The sequence below is a fragment of the Anser brachyrhynchus genome (assembly GCF_964034855.1).
Source record: "Anser brachyrhynchus genome assembly, chromosome: 22".
Classification (NCBI taxonomy): domain Eukaryota; kingdom Metazoa; phylum Chordata; class Aves; order Anseriformes; family Anatidae; genus Anser; species Anser brachyrhynchus.
The window spans coordinates 3331052-3344935 of record NC_137715.1 but is presented as its reverse complement, the minus strand read 5'-3'; the positions used below and the strand labels follow the sequence as shown (position 1 = coordinate 3344935).

At 49.5% G+C, this 13884-nt stretch overlaps 1 protein-coding gene and 1 long non-coding RNA gene across 2 annotated transcripts in view; one reads left to right on the top strand and one right to left on the bottom strand.

The window, feature by feature from the left end:
• LOC308181484 overlaps positions 1 to 13884 on the bottom strand; it is a 129846-nt gene that overhangs the window by 10391 nt on the left and 105571 nt on the right. The window contains exon 3 of the long non-coding RNA XR_013941474.1: positions 8337 to 11358. This is a non-coding gene — a long non-coding RNA (uncharacterized lncRNA). The remainder of the gene's footprint in view (positions 1 to 8336; positions 11359 to 13884) is intronic.
• On the top strand, positions 932 to 6190 carry LOC308181472 (keratin, type I cytoskeletal 19-like). Its single transcript, XM_080564804.1, has 8 exons — positions 932 to 1491; positions 2372 to 2454; positions 3011 to 3167; positions 3585 to 3746; positions 4205 to 4330; positions 4489 to 4715; positions 5195 to 5325; positions 5879 to 6190. The coding sequence occupies exons 1-8, from the start codon at positions 1003 to 1005 to the stop codon at positions 5902 to 5904; spliced, it is 1401 nt and encodes a 466-aa protein (XP_080420930.1). The 5' UTR covers positions 932 to 1002; the 3' UTR covers positions 5905 to 6190.

The following is a 13884-nucleotide window of genomic DNA, read 5'->3' as shown; positions in this document are numbered from 1 at the left end:
AGAGAAGAACCTCTGGTTTTATTTAATCCTTCTTTTCCAAACCAGTCCAGAACTGTAGTGGGTAACAATAGCTCCGCCAGCTTCATCAGCAATTCTGTCTTCATATTTCCTAGAACAGTGGTCTCAAACGTCTCAGAAGCATGTAGCACATATTGACAGAGACATTGCCCATGGGATGTTTCCAGCCCCATTCAGTGTTTAAAAAAAAAAAAAAAACATCTTTCACTGAGTGGCAGGACAATGTTTAAAGTCCTAGGATGTTATTTTATGCTTTCCATATAAAGAAGCAAACCCTTTGTGAACTGCCGGAGAGCCCAAATCACAAATGAAGAATCTTTCGTCCGTGGCCATTACGAGCCCATTCCACAGCGTCACGTCTCTTAGCTGAGTTTTTGGGAATTGTTATTTCGCCATTGAAGAGATTTAAAGGTTAATCTTTCTGTCTCTGATCTTTCCACAAAGTTCTTACATCATTCCTCATACATCATTCGAGAGTCAAACTTCGTATGTATTTTTTCTTTTTCATCTTACATATTCAAGCATCAGCACCCTGTAAGAAAACTGCTTATTCAACTCAAAATAAGATGAAAATAAATTAATGAGAGATAAAGAGCTCTTTGATGCAATAACCTTTAATGATTTCTTCCTGGTATATAATTTAGGACAGTGTTTTTCCTGGCTTAATGTTGTAAAGTTTGCATCATAAACAAAAAGCTGATGATTCATAAAACATTATTGCTAATGTATTTTTGAAATAAGCAAGAGACATGTAAAGTATCTTCCTTGTCTATGGGGAATCTTGAAAGGAAACTTCCCTTTGAGAAATTATTCTTGGCACCAATGGCTAGAGTAGCCAGCCTTATGGGAAGAGGAGCCAGTGGTGACACCCACTGTGGAAGGTATAAATAGAGTTTCGTGGCAGCGGACAACTCGCAGTCTGATTCAATATCAAGCTGTGCAACTTGCTTTGGGCTTCTGCTTGCATTTCCAACTGCTGTCGCCATGAGTTGCAACATTAAGGAGACTATTACTGTGTCTAGCAAAGGCAGGAGCAGTGGTGGCAGCTGTATCATTGGTGGTGGTGGTGGAGCACGGATTTCTTCCTATGGGATAGGCAGTGGCAGAGGCTTTTCTGGAAGGAGCTACTGCGGTGGAGTGAATTATGGAGGGGGACTGAGTGTTGGTAGCTTGGCTGGTGGGAGCTATGGAGGTGGCAACTGCTATGGCAATGGCCTCGGGTTTGGCCTTGGAGGCGGTGTGGTTGTTGGTGGTCTTGGTGGCGACTGTTTGCTTTCATCCTGCGATGAGAAGGTGACCATGCAAAACCTCAACGATCGCCTGGCTTCCTATCTGGACAAGGTGAAGTGCTTGGAGAAGGAAAATGCTGAACTGGAATGCAGAATCAGAGAGTGGTATGCTACACAGGGCCTCTCCTGCGAGCCCCGGGACTACAGCTGCTATTACAAAGAAATTGAAGACCTTCAGAATCAGGTAATCCCATTTTCCAGTTGTTCCTGTCATTGTTAAGGTTCATGTCTTATTTTGCATCTAGAACTTACTGCAATTGTTTAAGATATTTTTACTGCTGTAAAATGTCTTTGCAAATCATAAATTGTAGCAATTTCCTCTATGACACTGTTGAGTGAGTATCAAAGGCGCATACTGCAGGGTGACATAGGTAGGATAATACTCTTTAAAAGGAAGAAGGATGCCTTGTTACGCTGTGTTTTGGCTGTACAGTTTAATATTACCAACTGTGCTCTGATGAAATGCAGTGGTGTCAGCCCTGTAGAAAGGCAAAGCGATGAGAACTGTAGAGCAAGAGGAAAGCACACATAGCAAATGCTGTATCAAACAAAGCATTATAAATGCTATGTGAAAAAAGTTGAGTGAAAAAAGTCCGTTGGTTGCAGTGGTGGCACAAAGAGCCTGATACTAATATGTCCCCAGTGAAAGCTGCAGATGATCTTTAGGTTTAAAGGTACCTTCCAACTGCCCTCCCTGAAAATCCTTAAGCTTGAAGTCAAGAACAAGCCACCCTAAATGTCAGCTGAGCTTTGATGTCTCAAGGAAGGTTCTTTATGCTCACCTCTTTGTGAAGCATCGTTGGAACTTTCCTTTCACACCTTGAAACTGGGAATTCCCCTCTCACAGCTCTCTAACTCGCATCCTCTCTTCTTTACTGCCTGCTAGTCAAGGAGGCACAGCAACCTCCTGCAGCTGCTCTGCTCAAGGAACAAAGCAATTTAAGTAGAAAGGTGATGGAAAAAGGAAATTGTAAAGAGCTAATATTTAACTGTGCCCTAGGTACACCTGTAGACTACTGCAGCAGAGAGAAGGGAGCCATCTCTCACGCTCTGCTCTTTTCCAGATTGTCTGCGCAACCATTGATAACAACAAGATCATTCTGGACATTGATAACAGCAGGATGGCTGCTGATGACTTCCGTGTGAAGTGAGTGCCCCTCCATGCCGATGCACCCCGTTGCCTCCTCCCTGCTTCTTCGCATCCCACTCGCGGAGCCCCAGCTCACCCCATGCAGAGACTGCAGACAAGTCTCCTGCAACACATTAGGGCAGGATGGAGTGATGAAAGGCATTTTGCTCTTGGTCATCAGACATCCCATAATTAGTATTCTTGGGTAAAACATTGGGCAATGGTGTTTGGTGGTTAGGGCCTGGGACTGACACTGCAGGGAGTGGCCCGTAGTGGTATACTGGGTGCATTTCCATCACAGACCAGTGCAGATCGGGATCACCAAAGCAGAAATGCAGCTGGGTGAGTGATACCAAACACAGAGAAAGGGGAGAAAGACAGATGGGGAAGAATAGCTGGCACGTAACAGACACCAAGTGCAGGGCAGAAATCTAACACACAGTGCATCCAGCTTAGCCAGCAAAGCGAGGTACAGAGCAGGCAGATGGGAAGAGGAGATTTTTGCAGAAGCTGAGTGCGCGTGAGATGTTCCAGTTCTGATTTTCTGCCTTTTTTTTTTTTTTTCACAAACCAGGTACGAGACGGAGCTGGCCCTTCGCCAGAGCGTGGAGGCTGACATTAACGGCTTACGCCAAGTCCTGGATCAGCTCACTCTCTGCAGGTCTGACCTGGAGGCACAGCTGGAGTCGCTGCGGGAGGAGCTCTGCTGCCTGAAGAAGAACCACGAGGAGGTAGGCTCCTGCTCCTCTAGGAGCACCACAGCCCTGGCATACAAGGTTTTGCCTACAAGATCTGAATGTAGAAGTAAAGATGAGCCGAGCCATACCACAGCTTTCCCATCAAACAGGTCTGGGGTTCAGACCTGCCTGCCTGCTGGGTGGTGCAGGAGCTCAGGCCGAGGCAGCTGCTCCTCTCTGGGACTGGCACTGGGAGAGCCAGAGGGGGTGAAAGTTGCTGCTGACTGCAGTGGGTGAGAAAAGAGATTACCCAACAGATTTGTTGGGGAAAACACTTGCACCATCTTTCAGTGGTTCACAGCCACAGCTGGGAGGCATGCCAGGCAGGGAGCGCTGTTCTCAGCCACCGAGCTCTGCTCTTCTATGCTGTTTTAAAAGCCAAAATGTGTCTGATCTGGGTTATATTTCCAGGAAATGAATTGTCTGAGGAAACAATCGACTGGAGATGTGAGTGTGGAGGTCAATGCCTGCCCTGGACCAGATCTCAGGCAAATCTTGGAGGATTTGAGATGCCAGTATGAAACACTGATAGCGCGCAACCGCAAGGAAGTTGAGGATTGGTACGAGTGCAAGGTAAGCGACACACGCCTGCTGTGAAACGAACCGACGAGCACATTTCAGAGCACAGGAGCATTTCAGAAAACAGACACAGAGAAAATAAGCAGTTGCCCTTTGCGATGAAGCCCAGGCTCAGCACTCATTTACACCCTGTGTTCCACAGGAGACCCGGGCCTGTCTGACCAGTTTGCTATGCCCCATCTGGAACGGCAGCATTTGCCGCGAGGCCTTGTGGTGTGGTGTTGGAACTGAAATACCCCACATTCGGATTAAAGAGACTTAATAGCCATGAGGTTAATGCGATTTGTAAAAGAGCAAGCAGTTGAAGACGGCGGTTAACGCCCAGTTCACAGGGAACTCACCGTGCTCACTTTTGGTTTTGCTAGCTGCTCACTGTATTCTGTTTCAGTAAAAGAAATCCAAATTACACAGACGCACTCTGAAGGTCTTTACACTCGCTTGGTGCTTTGCAGATTGAGGAGGTGAATCGGGAGGTTATTACAAGCGGTCAGGAGGTTGAGACGTGCAACAACCAGGTCACCGAACTGAGACGCCAATTGCAAGCCCTGGAAATCGATCTGCAGGCTCAGCTCAGCCAGGTGGGTGGTGTGCTCTCCTACAGCTGTGACAGGGTTCTGGTGAATAACTCTTCCAGGATACGGGTGAATAACTCTTCCATTTCTGCACTGGAAATAATAAGCTCCGTAGTGACATTTAAATGAATCTTGTTCCTTTGTTTGGTTGTCCTGCTTACCAGAGGAATAATCTGGAATCCTCTCTGGCTGAGACCGAGTGCCAGTACAACACACTCCTCGGGGAGCTACAGAACCAGATCACGTGCGTGGAGCAGCAATTGGCTGAAATTAGGGCGGAAATAGAGTGCCAGAACCAGGAGTACAAGACCCTCCTGGATGTCAAGTGCCGTTTGGAGCAGGAGATTCAGACCTACCGCTGCTTGTTGGAAGGCGGACAGCAGGACCTTATGTACGTAAATCCCTGAATCTTTTACAGAATAAAGGAAAATATCAAGGATCTGAATTATGGATTTGGAATCTGACACCACATTTGGCCCATCTTAATGTTTTCGCTGAGATGACAAAGCTGTCTCATGAGCAACCTTACTGTGAAGAAGTCTGAACTGAAAGTTACTCCTTGGGATCTGCAAAGCAGAGAAACCAAATCTTCCAGCCCTGTAGCTATTAGCATTATGTTAGCGTTTGTCACCATCTCTTTTCTGTAATAAGATGGGTGAGAGCTGCTAGAACAAAATTAATTGCAATGCTTTGCCATTTCCATGGCAAAAGGGGGCACAAATGGAAAGCAAAATGAAAAAACAGAGCATTGTGTAAAATACTCAGCCATTTCTAACCCCTGTAAAGACATAGTCTGACACTTTATGCCCTCGGTAGTGCCAAGTAACTTTCTAAAACTGCCTATTTCTTTCACCAAATTTCTCCCACTAGTCACGGAGGAGGAATCGGAGTAGGAACTGGCGTAGGAGGAGGAGTCATTAGGACAAGCCACACCTATACTACAACTTCATCTTCCCACTGCCAGCCGCAAGTCCCACCCTGCAAGACCGGAGACATACAGGGTAAGAGTCCGGTTTCCACAAAAAGAAAACATTTTTTTCCAGTTTGTTCCTTAGTAGTAAGGCCAGGAGGCAACGCAATCTGCTAAGACATTATTAACGCACTCCCAGAGAGTTACTGTGATGCAGGTATGGGATGTTATGGTGGATCTAACTACAGTGCAAAATCGGCGGTGTCACTAAGAAATATGTTAAGCAGAGCTCTGATGGAAATGGAGCAGCAGAAAGCAGATGAGAGACAGGAGGGAGCAGCAGGACTAGGAGGAGAAAGCTGGGAGAGACATAGGGAAAAGATCTGGAAGTAAAGCAGAAGACAGCCAAACAGGGCTTGGTCAACGGGTCTGCCACTGTAACTCAAGTCTGAAACTTTGTCACTGCAAATTCCCAACAAAACACAATTATTTAGGGAATTTCTGGGTTTCCCTGGGTTGTCTGCCACCTCCTTAACAAAGTCTGCTCTTGAAATAAGGGCACTACACAGCCTAATTTTTGTTGTTATTCGAGAGATCTTGTCTCTGTCCGAATCAAAATAATGTTTCTCATTTTTTTCCTCCAGTGACCTGCAGGAGAATTTGTGATTGAGGATGCATGGACTAGAAGGTGACGTACAGAGAACCCCACAGACAAAACAGGAACACTCGCTGTTCACTGCACGCCTCTATGGAGAGAAAGTAGAAGTAATTGTGCGACGCTTTGCCATGTATCTCAGGGGGCCTGGCAGGGGCCTCCCTTTTGTCTGTTCTGCTACTTCTGTTCTGTAATGCTGCAATCCCTAGAAGTTACTTGAGTTAGTCAGGATCACTCATGTACCTGCTGGTGAAAAACCTTCTCTAATAAAACTTTGCTTCTGCCTGATGCAATCAACAAACCCGTGTCTGCAAACTGAGTTCTTTTAGCAAAGCAGGGGCCGGTCCAGGCGCAAACCACATCCCCGGCCAGGCCTGTCAGCCTCTGCAATGGCCCCAGCAGCAGAAGCTGGGAAGCCACGCACAAGGGGCCCCAGAAATGGTTGGGATCTGCTCCACGGGGAGCAAAGTGGCTTTGGCAGCAGGAGCCAGAGAGCGACTTCGAACACCGCGCAGGGCTCGGGCAGCTCCTCCCAGGAATCAGATCACAGAATCAGGGAACGGTTTGGGTTGGAAGGGGCCTTAAATCTCATCTAACTCCAACCCTGCCGTGGCAGGAACGCCACCCACCGGATCAGGTTGGCCGAGGCCCACCCAGCCTGGCCTTGAGCCCCTCCTGGGATGGAGCAGCACAGCCTCTCCGTGCAGCCCGTCCCAGCGCCTCACTACCCTTACAGTGAAGAATTCCTCCTGATGCCCAGTCTGAACCTAGCCCCTTTAAGACCAAAAGCCTGAAACGAGTGAAAAACCCCTGCGGGAAAAGCAGATGACCCCAAAGCCCATTTCACAGCCCACGCCAGCACAGCACGAACACGTCTCAGGCCTACAGACGTGTAAAAAGACTTCGGGGTGGCCGAGAAATTAAGAAATGAAAAAAAACCAAAAACCTCGGAGCCCAAACCCTGGGCGTTTCCCCCAAAGCTGCAGCTCGGCGACCCCTGGCGGCGCGGCCGGGGAGGCGCGGGCAGGAGCGGCGGGCACGCGCGCACGGGCACACGGGCACACGGGCACGCGCACACGGGCACGCGCACACGGGCACGCGCACACGGGCACGGCTCGGCTCGGCTCGGCCCGGCTCCGCCAGGGGTCAGCCGTTCGCTGCAGGAGGCCCGGCCGGCTCCGGAGGGCCGGGGCCGGTGGCGGCCGGCAGCCGCAGTGGCCGGGCGGGCGGTGCCGGTGGGCGATGAAATCGGGGCGTGATACCGGGCATTAACGCCCGGCGATGCCCGAATTGCCACGTGGAGCGCTCGGGAAGGGGGGTGCTGGCCGGCCAGGCCCCCAGCACGCAGGAGGAACGCGTCCCCAGATGTCCCCAGGTGTCCCCACGCATCCTCATGCATCCCCACGACATCCCCAGGTGTCCCCACAATGTCCCCACGTATCCCCAGATGTCCCCACAACATCCCCACTTGTCCCCAGGTGTCCCCACGACATCCCCACTTGTCCCCAGGTGTCCCCACGACATCCCCACGTGTCCCCACGACATCCCCAGGTGTCCCCACGACATCCCCACGTGTCCCCACAACGTCCCCGTGTGTCCCCAGGTATCCCCATGACATCCCCAGGTGTCCCCACAATGTCCCCACGTGTCCCCAGGTGTCCCCACAACATCCCCATGTCCCCACAACATCCCCACGTGTCCCCAGGTGTCCCCACGACATCCCCAGGTGTCCCCACAACATCGCCGGGTGTCCCCACACATCCCCAGGTGTCCCCACAACATCCCCACGTGTCCCCAGGTGTCCCCACACATCCCCAGGTGTCCCCACAACGTCCCCAGGTGTCCCCAGCTGTCCCCACAACATCCCCGGGTGTCCCCACAAGTCCCCACACATCACTTCTCACTGCCAGGGCCGCGGGTGAGGCCGGAGGCCACCGACGTGCAGCTCTGGGGGCTCTCGGCTCTTGCCGTGGCTGCCAGCGGGTGCCCGAGCAGAGGCGTGCTGCGGGGGAGCCGGTAGCCAAACACCCAGACGGAAGCTACCCGCCTGCTCTATTCAGTGGTCACATTCACGGCAAGCAAGGCTGATGTGGCCTGATACTGCCAAAGTGACTTGCAGGACTCAACGCGGTTTTGTTCCTGCCTTTGAAGACCCCACATCATTCCCCTGCGTGGCTGTGCCCAGGGCTGAAGCCACCTCGAAACTCGCTGCACCCATTTGCTGACACCCACGGATGTTTTTCGGACGGTGCTGGGCTGTTTTGCAGCGTGTGGTGGCAGCCAGGCTCTCCGCAGGGTGGCAGAGCTGCAGCTCCGAGCCCTTTGCCAAGCTCTTGCCAAAGAGGCAGCCCGGAGCCGGCTGCGCAAAGGGCTGCTCAGACCCAAACTAACGAAGTCCCCGACAAAGGGTTTGTACAGTCCAAGTCCCTCTCACAGCTCTGACTCACCTAATTACTGCTCCTATCACAATCACCATCGTTCCGGTGGGTGGTGGAGCTTTTGAAGGTGCCCTTTACGGTTTCATCAGCACTGGTTCCTGCAATCCCGAATGAGTAACAGATCCAGAAGGCGGCACGCAAGAATGGGTTGTTTTCCTGCTGGAGAGCTGTTTGCTGGCTAGGACAGCGCAGACCCCAAACCAGGGGGGGCTGCGGGGTGGCTGGTGGGTGGGGAACACCCCGTGCTCGGGCTGCCAGCAGCACCGGGCGGGGGCCTTGTAGGCACAACGAGCCCCCCGGCCGCGCGTCTCGGGGCGCGGGCAGGTGCCCAGGGCTACACCCTGCCTTGCAGAGCAGCGCAGCAGAGGTGGGGCCTCGCTCCCCCACTTCAAAACAGGTATTTTAAAAACCTTCGCTTCTGAAGAAGTGGTTTGGCATGCAGGGAACGGCCGTACGCAGATGGGCCCGATGGAATTTTTCGGAGCTCTGGAAAGGCGCTGCTTTATTTTATTAGATGTGGCCATAAATAAACACAAGCAGAAGCAGAATGAACGACGCATTCTGTGTACCGTGCCGCTAAGTAATGCTAAAAATATTTGAAGATGCTCCTGCTGGGTTCGTGGCAGCTGTACAAACTGCTGTGGGAACAACACGGTATCTTTCTCAGCCATCGATCTCACTGGTAGGACAAGGATGGGACAGGTTTTTTTACACAACAACTTCTAATACAAAAATGAACTTAGAGAAAATGAAATTTTTGCTAGAAATAGTTGGTACTGACATTTTCAACCCCCTAAAATTTGGGAGGGAATTGCTGCCAGGCACCACCAGCTGTGCTTGTGGGAAAAACAGATTTCAAAGCCCTCTGTGCCCTCATTACAGAGGAAAAAACCTGGGACTCGTTAGGTAGCAATTACCTTTTGTATGGAACTCTCAGCTGATGCACTGTTAAAATAATGAACATGGTCGAGCCCTAATATGATTCAACTAACCTGAATCAGTTTTTCTCAGATTTTCCAGTTTTCAAACATCTGGATTTTACTGAGATAAGAACAAAATCTCGCCATTTACATTGTAATGGAGAGGAGAGCAGCTTCACGCGAAGCAGCAGGCAGCTGGTCCGCAGTGGAAGAGCAGTGTCCGTCCTCGGAACGAGAACAGTGTGCTCCCTCCAACCGAGTCATACTGCAGGGACTGGGTTTCTTCTTTACTATGGAGAAATACCGTCCCCTGGAATTATCTGGTGTTAATAAAATTGCTTGATGATTATATAATGGGAGTTAGTTTATAATGTATAATTAAGTGAATGAGTCACGTTCCCCAGATAGATCTTCCACGGTTTTTCTCTGTAGGAACATAAGCAAAAGGACTTCTCCTGACAGATCTGACCAGAGGTAGGAAGGACGGAAAAGGATTCATCACCCTGAAGCACAGCGAAGGCTGGGTACCGGTGCAGTCGTACCCCACAGAAGTGCTCAGCAGCCTCAGCGCCTTCTCCTAAACCCCAAAGCAGGCTTGTGAATACAGAAATGATGGTGCCATGGGAGCAGGCAGGAGCTTGCATGTGCTAAGCCCACCCTCCAGGTGGCCAAAGGGGCTTTTCCAGCCCTTACTCCTGCCCCTGCACCCCAGAGGAAGGAGACTCCCTTCCTTCTCTGCTGGCCCCTGCTTACAGCCAGGACACGTCTGCCCTGCTGCACAGCACGTGGCCATCCTGCAGTCTGCACTGGGGGAATTCATGCCCACACTGGGAGAGCCTTTCAGGCTTAAATAGTCCACCAGCCTCTTCTGGGCAGCAGCTCGTAACGTTTCCATCACAGGAAAAGGGAAGAAACCTCATTGCAAACAGCTGTGGCGTCATCTGCCCTCAAAGCATCCTCCTCCTCCTCCTCCTCCTCCACCCTCTTCCATTCTGGCTGTGCCCTGAAGCATGTCAGTCAATGCACAAGGGCAGCTTGTCCTGAATGCCACGAAACTCTCGGCTCTGAGGGTACGTTGTGACTGTATGTTTTCTCCATTCTGGATGCTCAGTGCCAAAAAAAATATTCTGTTTCAAAACAAGTCCCAAATTTTAAATCTCAGCTTGCAGTTCAGTCCACGCCTCTTTTCCTATACCCGTGTGGGAGGCACAGGCATCACAGCTTCTCCGAGGCAGCATTTCAGAGGTCTCTCAAGTGCAAAAGACTCCAGAAGAGTTAGTTTGTACTCATAACCAACCCAGCTGAGACTCCACCTGAATGCCATCGATCAGGCAGGGCCAACACCAGGTGTGTCGGGGACATTTGCTGGCCACAAATGAAGACTCCTGCTTAGCTGCTCAGCTTTCCTCAGCTGCTGCCGGCTGAGAACTGCTCTCAGTGTGGGCAGAAGTTATGCCAGTGCCTGCTTCCAGCACCGGCGAGCCCAGCAGAACCACCGAGGTGGGGAAGTGAAGTGGGCTACAAGCAGGGCACCACGGGGCAACGCCAGAGGAAGCCCTCATGACTTCTTGTGTTCTCACCGCACCGCAGGGCGGGTCAGCAAAGGGCACGCCGGCTCCGGGTGGCCGCGCCGTGATGCGCTTCTGCAGCAGCAGCTCGATGCTGCAACGAGCAGCTCCAGCCCGAAATTTCATAATGTTTCTGTGTCCCGTTTCACAGGTGCTACTGGGGTTCTTTGCGCTTCCTGCAGAGTTTGTTGAAATCTCACCGATGTTACCATTTTTCCAGTCCTCCTTGTTCTCTCTGGTAGCACTTATTTCTGGATTTTGCAGAAAACATTATCTAAAATCCTCTGCTTAGCTCAGTATGCTTGCAGATGCGTGGACAATCCTATGAGAAATAACTGCAGAGAAAACTACCATTTCATAAAAGGGCTGGTGGAAAGGACTTCCATCCGACAGCCGATGTGAAATAAAACATTCCTTTCAGGAACCATTTGCTCCATAACATCTCTCCCTGATCCCAGTGAGTGCAGGCACAGGGAACCCATCAGGCTTCTCGAGTTTTAAGGAGCCAGTCATCACTCTGGAGGCATGTTACCTGCAAGGATTCTGGGGGAAAAGCGGCACCACGTCTTCCTTTCAGTAACCAAGCATCAAGCTGTGAAGTACGTTGTGCCCAAGGATACTCACTGATGCTCAAACGAAGCAAACATGCCCTGCTTGTGAACGGAAGACACAGAGCTTAGTCCACACGAAAGGAATAGCTAATACAAAAGATGCAATAAGCGTAAGGAAAGGAAAGGAAAGGAAAGGAAAGGAAAGGAAAGGAAAGGAAAGGAAAGGAAAGGAAAGGAAAGGAAAGGAAAGGAAAGGAAAGGAAAGGAAAGGAAAGGAAAGGAAAGGAAAGGGAAAGGAAAGGAAAGGAAAGGAAAGGAAAGGAAAGGAAAGGAAAGGAAAGGAAAGGAAAGGAAAGGAAAGGAAAGGAAAGGAAAGGAAAGGAAAGGAAAGGAAGGAAAGGAAAGGAAAGGAAAGGAAAGGAAAGGAAAGGAAAGGAAAGGAAAGGAAAGGAAAGGAAAGGAAAGGAAAGGAAAGGAAAGGAAAGGAAAGGAAAGGAAAGGAAAGGAAAGGAAAGGAAAGGAAAGGAAAGGAAAGGAAAGGAAAGGAAAGGAAAGGAAAGGAAAGGAAAGGAAAGGAAAGGAAAGGAAAGGAAAGGAAAGGAAAGGAAAGGAAAGGAAAGGAAAGGAAAGGAAAGGAAAGGAAAGGAAAGGAAAGGAAAGGAAAGGAAAGGAAAGGAAAGGAAAGGAAAGGAAAGGAAAGGAAAGGAAAGGAAAGGAAAGGAAAGGAAAGGAAAGGCCCTTCTGCAGAATTACACAGAACAACCCAGCAATGTTCTTATAACACGGGCGTCATCAACTGGAAGCCAACAGGCAGAATGTAACCCCACAGCTCCGTGTGCCAAAGTAGCTGTTCGTACAGGAGACAGACGCATGAGCTTCAAGAGAAAAGGACTTCTCATCAGAATAAGCTAAACTTATCATGACTGAGACTCCACCAAGTTTTGCAGTGAACGATTTCAGTTTCCCCAGGCCGCAGAAGGCCTCGCTTCCTGGGACATTTCAGAACTGACACGGAGCAGGAGCTGAAACTTGAGGTGTGCCCTACCGTGTGGGTGAGGGTGTGCTGGGAGGGGTGTTTGTAAAAAGATGTTTCCACAAACACTTGCTATGAGCCATAACAACCAAACCTCCAAATTAGCAACAATCAACATCACAAAGGCTTAATGAGGAAAAAATAAAACAGCCAATCAATAGGGGAAGTTGGACACCACCCAACTAGTTCAGCCTACACGGCGGCAGCTAGCAGAAGCCTGCGGAGGACCCGTGGGGCTGGGCATGGGGACAGACACAAGGGGCAGCCAGCAGGAAACTTCAGGCGGCTGAGGCTCCGGTTGCAGTGAGAGCTCAGCAGAGGGTGGATGCTCTGCTGTTGTGTGTTTGAAAAAGTCACCGACAATCTTAAAAGGAAAAGATGAAAGATAGTAAGCGGTCCTACTTTTCATGCTGTGTCATGCTGTGTCCGTGAATGGAAAACAAAACTTAAGGGAAAAGTTATTTTGGTGTGAATCTTACAGACTCGATCCCCAAAACCAGAACTTCAATGAAGTCTGGAATATAGATAAATGATCTTAACCACACTTCACACAATGTGCTTCCTTTCATTTCTTCAGCACAATGTTTATCTTCTATTAAAGGGATTTCAAGAAATATAGAATTCCTTAAATGCCTTTAAAGTGTCATAAATAACAGAGGCTTTGGGGAGCGCTATCTTTCACCTGTATCTTTCATTCACTCTATGTTTCTGTTCCATGCTTCTATTTGCTTTTTACTCCATCAGTTGAGCATCCTCTCACCAGGCAATCGGAACTGTAACTCACGATTTATTTATTTTTTGTTACATCCACGTTAATTTTTAGTAGTATCTTCCACACTGTCACTCCTCTTCAGAAATCCCAGGGCAAAATATAAATTTACAAAATCTTCTCTCCATATGATATATATAGCAACAGAGTAAGGCCGAGTTACTGTACGTGACCGTCTTTTCCCAATAAAAACCCAGCCCGCATATACTCAGCTGATGCAGCGCAGGTGTTCCTGCGCATTAACCTCCTCCACGGGGGAGGATGTTTGGATGTGCGCTGAGACAAGTAAACATCCTGGCTGAAACTCTGCAATCCCTCCAGCAGCGAGGACACATCCTCACCGCTCGTCGCCCACCTTCACCGACGTGCCAAGAGAAACCAGCCCAGAGCCGGGACGCTTCCCCGGGTCCCTCAACCGTGCTGTAACCTCGATTGGTCCGAGCACGTATTTCCTGCAACAACCCATCACATTTTTCTTCCTTGCAGCTTTACACAGAGATATTTTCAAGTTGTTGACGTAAACTTTTTTGTAATTAGCTATTTCTAAAACGTAACTGCAGCTGTATGTTTGGAACAAATTGCTGATGTATCATATTTGCCAAAATTCACTACGTTTTTAGGAGAAATTAAGAAGTCTCAATGGTTCAAGTGTACCTACAAAATACATCCTGTGATATGTTTTCAAAAGGCATAAAGCAACAAAAGACTAAAAATAA

Coding starts and splice junctions, on each gene's coding strand:
- LOC308181472 (XM_080564804.1), top strand. CDS start 1,003: ATGAGTTGCAACATTAAGGAGACTATTACTGTGTCTAGCAAAGGCAGG. Junction 4,716..5,194: donor GGCGGACAGCAGGACCTTAT/GTACGTAAATCC, acceptor TTCTCCCACTAG/TCACGGAGGAGGAATCGGAG. Junction 5,326..5,878: donor CAAGACCGGAGACATACAGG/GTAAGAGTCCGG, acceptor TTTTTCCTCCAG/TGACCTGCAGGAGAATTTGT.